This window comes from Triticum aestivum, chromosome 2B, assembly GCF_018294505.1.
Source record: "Triticum aestivum cultivar Chinese Spring chromosome 2B, IWGSC CS RefSeq v2.1, whole genome shotgun sequence".
NCBI lineage: Eukaryota > Viridiplantae > Streptophyta > Magnoliopsida > Poales > Poaceae > Triticum > Triticum aestivum.
This window is the reverse complement of record NC_057798.1, coordinates 781734346-781742862: the sequence shown is the minus strand read 5'-3', so window position 1 is coordinate 781742862 and position 8517 is coordinate 781734346. Positions and strand designations below refer to the sequence as shown.

General features: G+C 49.4%; 1 protein-coding gene across 2 annotated transcripts in view; it reads right to left on the bottom strand.

Annotated features, from left to right (window-relative positions):
- Positions 1-2037: 2037 nt before the first annotated feature.
- The window catches only part of LOC123047375 (uncharacterized), a 10718-nt gene continuing 4238 nt past the window's right edge, over positions 2038-8517 (bottom strand). The window contains exons 2-5 of one of the 2 annotated variants that reach the window (XM_044470912.1): positions 6297-6356; positions 5786-5920; positions 2545-4688; positions 2038-2449 (exon numbers count right to left, since the gene is read on the bottom strand). In XM_044470912.1, coding sequence (XP_044326847.1) covers positions 2387-2449; positions 2545-4688; positions 5786-5879 — 2301 coding nt within the window. In that variant the 5' untranslated portion in view covers positions 5880-5920; positions 6297-6356 and the 3' untranslated portion in view covers positions 2038-2386. The remainder of the gene's footprint in view (positions 2450-2544; positions 4689-5785; positions 5921-6296; positions 6357-8517) is intronic. The other variant, XM_044470913.1, reaches the window with a different exon arrangement.

Below are 8517 nucleotides of genomic sequence, written 5' to 3'. Positions count from 1 at the left end.
AGGAGGTCGACGCCGACGGAGAACTTGGAGGCGGGGCGACGAGCTCGATGCCCGCGACGTCGCGAGGGAAGGAGAAGGACGGCTGGGACTGGGCGATGGGGCCGACCGGATCTGGAGCTTGAGGCGGCGGCGCTGTGGAGGTCCGGCCGATGCCACGGACGACGCGGCTGCTGCTAGCGATGGGGTTGAGGAGGTCGGGCGAGGCAGAAACGACGGGGAGGCGAGGGACCGAGGGGAGCGTGGTGTCTGGCTGATGGAGGAGGGTGCGAGGCGCGCGTGGCCATGGGGATTGGGATCCCTCTCCTGTGTGCGCGAGGAGGGAGACGAGTGGAGGGAAAAGGGGATCGAGCCGAGGCTCTTCCTGGCGGCGCAAGCAAGGGGAACGAGGGAGAGAGCGAGGGATCGGGAGGAGAGGAGGCGAGCACTAGGGTTAGAGGCGCGGCTGGGCCTTAGAGGCCGGCCCGGTTGCTGGGCTCTCTTCTCCCTCTCTCATATTTTCCAAAACAGTAAAAGAATAGGAAGAAAGAAAAGAGAGAAAGGAAAAAGGTTAGAGAAGGGACTTTGGCATGCGGATAATTTTCCCGGACTCACAAAAATGAGCTGGAACCAGGAAAAATAGAAGTGGGCATGACCGAAAGTTTAAATTCAAACTCATTTGGTTTAAATTCAAACTCATTTGATTTAAATTCAAATGGTTTGAATAGGAAGTGAGGGTTGGGAAGGCCCAAAAATGTTGAGAATTTTGGTGGGGCTTTGATAGATAAAGAAAGAATTATAGACAAGGGTAGATAGTCAAAACATGAAGAAGAAAAGGCCAAGGGATTTAACATGCACGTGTGTTGTGGTAAATACCAAACTAATGGAATATTTATAATAGCTCCATAAATATTAGGAGCATATATTATAAAGTGAAATCATCATGTGAATTCCCTCGATTTAAATAGATCAAAAGATCTATGCAATTTATTTAGTTGAGGTTTTTAAAAAAATTAAATGACATGCTGGCATGATGACATGATGCAATGCAAAAATAAAAAAGCAAGCACAAAAAAAGCACACGGCGATAACAAAATAATTGGGCGGCATCTGGAGCGTCGGTCTTGAGGCGTTACAAAAGCCTCTCCACGTCTCGCTATATATAAGGATCAACATATACAAGTTACATACGTACATAATACGTGTACATGACACGCTAGACCTATTTTAACATCTAGGACACTGCGACTCGAATTTGCGTGTTGAGAAACAACCGTGACATTTTTTGTCTGAACCACGATTATATATCACACAAGTAATTCACTTAAGCACTAGAGTTTGATGGTGTTCATTTACAGGCTTGAGGACAAGAAAGGAACAAGAGGGAAACAAGGGATGAACTACAGAGGAACAACAGACTGAAGAACAGGGTAAAGGAGATTCAGTCCAGTTCGTACCGTCCGTGACCAAAAGGTAACTTCCCAGTAAATAAACCCAGGGTGACATACATATAGCAATTGGCCCAATCGTTGCCAGTGTAGCGTGTTACTCCACGCCTTTCCCTTTTTGATCTTCTCTGCGCTTGTTCTGAAACTTCTTCGGTTTAGTCTGCCTTGAGGTTTTCTTCGTCACGGTAGTACCAGGTACAGCCGGGTCCATGACACAATAGTTCTTGGTCAGGTCCCTGCACTCCCCCAGGGTCAGCTTCACGTTACTTCGGGCACCGGCACAGCACCACTCACTCATGCACAGTCAGCGCGGTAGCTCGAACTGGATGTTGGCAGAAAGAAATCGCCCATTTTCATTGCTTTACTTTGTGCTGAAGGAAGACTTGCTTTTGAAAGTTCAGCTTCACTAATATTTAGATTTTAGATGCTCTTTTTTTTTGAAGTTGGTTCTTTTACAGAGAAAGAAAATCGTACACATCAGCAATCTGTCCTCTCTTGTTCTCTGTCTTGGTGTCGTGTCAGCGATCTCTTACTTAAATGAATTCCGAAGCTGCGTGTTCACGAGGGCAGTATTTATCAGGAAAGCAAGCACTATGCAGGCATGTATATTTTTGAGTCAAAACAAGCCAATGCATACATAGTCGTTTGCTCAATAAAATACATCCACGCTTTCGTTTTAGAAAAGAAGATACAAATCACGCTAGCTGAGCTGACACAGTCGCAGCTTACACAAACACAAAGTTCATCGAATAGCGCATTACAGGCAGATGTAATAATAATAATTGAAGTAATCAAGCAGAAAAGTTTGTGCATACACGCCGTGGTAATCAACTGCCCGAGAGGGTGAAGAGACACAGCTGCTTCTGATATGGATATGGATGACGATGAAGCCATTGGGATTTGTCCCTCCTGTGATGGTTGAACTCGGACCCCAGGAAGAGAGAGATGGACTGGCCATCTGCCTATTGGTGCCCACCAGCTAATTCCTCTATCTCCAGTGCCACATTTGTTCCACCAGAGGTACTCTGCACCACAGGGTGTAAACAATGCATTATGCACAAGGAAATTTATATAGGAGCATTATACAAGGAAGTAGTACAGTATGTGGTAAAGTAGTTACCGGTTGCGATGTACTCTGGTCCGGGGTAACTTGGGTTGCCGCACTTGGTTCAGGGTTGTCAGGCTCCCCCGGCCCAACTAATGACAACGAGAGGGGCTTGACGGACGTCGGCAACCGGTGATCATCGTAGACGAATTCAAAGGCGTAGAGCGGCTGGAGCTGGAGTGATGCTGGCACTGGCAAGTGGACGCTCGGCCTGACTCTCATATGACCTGTTAAGGACGCTGGTTGTGGTGGTACAGGAAGAAAACCGGACGGTGAGAGCTCGACCTTCTCTCCCACATCGCCAAGCTGCTGGTGCATCATGAGGTACCCAATCACGGTGAGAAGCTCCACTCCTCCGTTGCCGAGTTGCCGCGCATGCTCCTCAAAGGGGCACTTACCGGCTGCATAGATGAGCAGCCTCGCCCACACCTCCTTCAAATCCTTGAGGGTTTCCACGGAAGCAGGTGTGTCTCTGAAGGGAGAGCTGCCTACCAGTACAGTATTTGCATATTTGTCTAACACTTCTGCCTTTGTCAAGTTGTTATGATTGTCTCTGACCCATTCCGAGAAGAGGGGCTCAAAATCTCGAGCAACACTGCTTACCGGCAACATTGAAGGGCAAACTGACATAAGGTACATGAGGTAATTTGATAGCTTCCTGCATTCTGCCACAAGTAATGACATCTCGCCAACAACGCCATCCCCTCCCAATGAGTATGTGCTTAAATGCAACTCTGTCCATATATGTAGACGGAAAATAGTATGCTCAAAGGGTAGATTTAGCAAATCTTTCAGCTCCAGGCCAAGATTTAACTGCCGGGATCTCCCCTCAGAATGATTTGGGTCAGTGCCGAGCAATCCCAAGGTATAGATGATGATCGACATGTCCTCCACGTGCTTGATATGCCAAAAGTTTCTCCAGTGCTTCTCCAAACCCAATGCTTCGTAGACCTCGGAGATGAACTTTGACATGGATTTCTTGGACATGGAATAGTCTGCAAGGTTGAATTGACCCATGTACGTATTTGACATTGATTGAGTAAGACACCATAATATGAGTTGAGTATGACAACATAATATGTGGGACAGCCAACTGAAAAATGTTCCCAGGTTGAAGCGTGCCCTTGTCCAGGGAGATGCTATCACCATCAAGATAGAAAGAACTTCCATATAGATGGACACTAAGAACAACTGATAGGTGAGGGCAAGATTTCTTCCTTTTTGGTCATTCATATGTTGATTTCCCACTAATAGCACATACGCCACCACTATGGCTACCAGGGCAATGCACCGGAGCATGATGCCGGTGCGGCTATGCAGTACCATGGTTTTGGTGTATAGCATATCGTATATCATGCCGAGCTCCGTCAGTATGATCTTGAGCTTCCTTTTTGTTGACTCGGTGGCTGGAAAAATACTCAGCACCTCAATCTCAGCCCTACTTCCCAGCTGTAACAGTGTCCGTCCAACAAGCAGTCCTCTGCCGCTAAGCCCCAAGTTAAGAGCACAAGATGCCACGACATCACCAGATTGAGCTTGAGCTGGTGCTGGGGAATTTGGATCTTCATTCTTCATGCGGCAATCGAGGCTGTCCCGGCTTCCTCTCTTGAGCGCCCATATCCTCTCCCAGTACTTGATTATCCCAGCAACAAACAGGGGTACGGCTACTTCTAGCAACTGCGAGTCAAGCAAGTCGAATGATTTCCAAAACACGTACAGAGCTAGACCGAGTTGGAATGTGAGGTTGATGAACTGCCTGGTCCATAAATTGTTGTCCTCGATGGATAACGCGGTGATATTGTCTGGGCCTCCGAGGTGAAGAAGGAGAAAAGGTGGCCAGAGGAAGGGCAACGTCAGGGCGTGAAGATGCTCAACTGACTCGAGGTTTCTTAGTTTGTACTTGTCCTCGTACTGGGAGAACAGGCCAATAGCAGAGACGGCAACAGCGTATGACGCCAAATAAACCAACCACACCAACAAGAACTTCAGGCAGCTGACTCTGCAGTGCCGTCGGAAGAAACCGGCCGATAGCAAGAAGAGTTGCAGCAAGATGCTGATGAGTACCATTATCTGAACGTCCCGCTCATTCCATATCTTTGTCCACAAGCTTGGCGTTTTCGTTGGTTCCATAGTACTGTTTCCTGTCTTGACTTGGGCACCTGCATGCAATTAAAGTTCCAATAGTCAGTGCGACAACGAAATATTAATCTTGCATGCATTCTCAAGAGACCTCTAATATTTTTACCAGATGAATAGCACTTTTTTTTATAAAAGGAGGATGACCCTCGCAGTGGCGAAGCCAGGAGTTTAAAGTTGTGATGTCAATTTAAAGTTATGATGTCAAATACATATGCTTGTATGAAATTTGTACTGAGTTTTGTTTGATGTCTACAAGTACATGCCAAAATGTTGTGTAGTCAGTTGACTACACAACTAACCCCTGGCACCGCCACTGGACCCTCGGCCTCTGCATTTGGGCGGTGCATACGGCCACTTTATTAATTATTCTCACAAGACCTTACAAAGTCATACAACAGTAAGACTAAAGCCGCCGTCTAAGCAACAAACTGTCGCTACACCTATCCAGTTAATGAAGGGGCATAGATAGCATGGGCCTAATACCAAACAGACGTCGCAGCCAAGCCTAACATCTAAGACATGAGACCCCAACCTAGTCACTTGCCGGGTCTGGGGCACACACTGGTCCGGCGTGCTCTCAGAGGCCGCCGCCGCCAACTGCCACCGCTCCATCTTCAGAACTGTACTGATGCATCAACCTTACTCGGTCTAGCTATCATCGACGCCACCAAGATGAATAGCACTTGCAGCCAAAGTTTATTAACTGTAGATACTGCTAGATGTAGAGTCAGTTTCTATGAAAAATGGAAGTTTTATAATCAACCTCGTTGCTTTCATACGCTTACATTCCATGCAACTCTTTGTATAGACACAGCAGCTTACGAGTTAGTACTCCCTCTATTTACTTATACAATGCCACTATAAAAAATATATTTTGCATGTATACAAGGCCACTATGGAGTACTCCCTCCATTTATATGTTTTGCAGGTTTTAGCTTTGACTTTTTCCATGACACTACATTTGCATGTCAGGCGGTCACAGCAACTTGAGTTGCACGGATGCGCAACTACAGTTGCATGCACACCAATAACACACAACTATACTCCCTCCGTTTCAAATTACTTGTCGCAGAAATGAATGTATTTAGAACTAAAATACATCTAGATACATCCATACCTATGACAAGTAATTCAGAACGGAGGGAGTAGTTGCATGCCCGTCGGTCGGGCCCAACTGCACTCGCACGCCTGCACACCGCTCGCAACTGCATGTCCGTTGGTCGGGTGCAACAGCATATTTACCGAGCATTTTCTAAAAAACATGATGAACGATTCTTATGTATGTTAAACATTTTCTAAATACATTGAATTTTAATAAAACATGATTACCATTTTCAGAATTCATGGACATTTTAAATATGTGGTCAATAGTTTTGAATGAGCGACGAACTTTTTTGAAAACATTATGGCCATTTTAAATAGTTGATCTTTTAAATACACTATGAACAATTTTTTGCACGTCCTGGCTTTTATCACCATACATTTGACTTGAGAGTGTAGGTTGCGAGCATCAATTGATAAAAGAGGCCGGTGTCTAGCCACATTTTCAGAAGCACTGGAAAAAAATGCTTGACAATGATAACCAAAATATAGAGAAGCATCGCAGTTCAACATGACTTTGATCATACCGAGGTTTATAGTAGCACGGAGCACGTTCTCAACAGGACCGAACCTCCCCATTTGAGCGGCTACAATAGCAAAAAGAGTAGAACAGAACATCTCAACTGACATGGATATATCCATCAACGAAGTTACAGAATAAACACTATTTGACTGAAATTAAGGAAAGGAGAGCACAATGAGCAACTCTATTAAATGCAGTTTTAAAGGGACCATTAAAACCATTTTAAAGGTGTTGGAGCCCCCTTTTCCAGATTCCCTAAAAACTGCACCCTTTAGTACAATTTTCCACTCCTGTTTCTCGTATGGATATATGGACTCCGTTTCATCTCCAATTTCACACGACTATGTTTTGACATCACACAATTTAACAACATTTAAAACCCATCATTTCTAAACTGCCAAACTGAAATACAAATACAAACTTAACATAAATAAGGTCCAAATGCTTAATACCACATCTAACTAAATATAGATAGGGTCCAATGTTGGAACCGGCTAGCCCTAGCCCTAGCTCTTCTCTCTCTCTCTCGCTTGGTTCTCTCTCGCTCGACGCCGTCGCTCACACGACATTGGAAGAAGAAGATCAGAGAGGGAGGAAGAGGAGTGACATGGTGAGAATTTTCCCGGCGCACAAACGCCACTTCCCGAGCACGAACTCGCAACCCCACACCGTTACAACGATCACCGTCGCAGCTTTATACCCGGAGCCAGCGACCGGGCATGCACCCACGCTCCCTCCCCCCTCGCGCCCGCGAACTGCCCGCCATGCACGCGCCCACGACGCGCTCTACGCGCACGGGCCACGGCAGGACTCCAACAGCTCGCACACGATCACCCCGCGCGGCTCGCCAACGGCTCGCGGTCACACACACACACACTGCGCGCACCCGCACGGACACGCCCGTGCTGCACACACACGCACACACGCGCTACTCGCCGCGGACCCGGCGCGCCCGACGCGTCCCGCTCGCGCCCATAAACGAGCTGGTCACGCCCGACGCGCCACCTGCGGCTTATTCGCCCTACATTTCACCTCCCTAAGCCGCAGCTCAGAGCAGGCCACCGTCCTCGACACCGGCATCCACCACCATCGCACGCTCCGCCGCCATCGCCTTTCTCAACTGCGGGCACTCCCGCTTGAAATGGCCGCGCTTGCCGCACTTATAGCAGCGCCCGCGCCGGTTGTTGCCGAAGCCCGACGCGTCGCTTCGTGCGTCGTCGTCCTCTCGTGCACCTCCCTGCTGCAGCTCGCACGCCCTCCACTGCGCCGCCGTGAACATGAGCGCGCCGTCCGCTCGCTCGCCGTCTGCCTGCCCACAACGCCACAGGCGCTCGTCGAAGGCCTTCAGGCGCCCCAGAGCGTCGTCGAACAACAGCGTGTTCAGGTCGCATAACTGCTCCATCCCTGTGACCGCTGCGTACAGGCAATCGGGGACATAGTCCAGCAGCTTCTTGACCATCGCTGCGTCTTCCAGCGTCGATCCAAGACCTGCAAAACGTGCCGCCATGGCCCCAAGCTTGCCGGCGAACTCGTCCAGCGTGTCGCCGCTTGCCATGCGTAGGAGCTCAAACTCTCCGCGCAAAGTGCCCAGCCGCGCCGCCCGCATGCGATCGTCTCCGATGAAGCGTGCCTTGAGGCTGGCCCATATCTCCGCCGCCGTCTTCTTCACGGCCACCTGCAACAGCAGGTCGTCAACGAGCGCCCGCAGCAGATAAGCCCGCGTCGGCTTATCCTTCTTGGCGATCACCGCCGACGCCGCGTCCTCCGGCGGCACCAACGCCTCCCACAGCCCGGCGGCGTCCAGGTCAGCCTCCACCATGATGGCCCAGGTGGTGTAGTTGTCCCCCGTGAGCACTGGCGCCGGATGCGACACCAAGCCGCCCACTCCACCGGCGTACGAAACGATCGACATCGCCGGCGCGCCTCGATCTTCACGTGGCTCTGATGCCAATTGTTGGAACCGGCTAGCCCTATCCCTAGCTCTTCTCTCTCTCTCGCTCGACGCCGTCGCTCACACGACAGAGGAAGAAGAAGATGAGAGAGGGAGGACGAGGAGTGACACGGTGAGGATTTTCCCGGCACACGAACGCCACTTTCCGAGCACGAACTCGCAACCCCACACCGTTACAACGATCACCGTCACGGCTTTATACCCGGAGCCAGCGACCGGGCACGCACCCACGCTCCCTCCCCCCTCGCGCCCGCGATCTTCCCGCCATGCACGC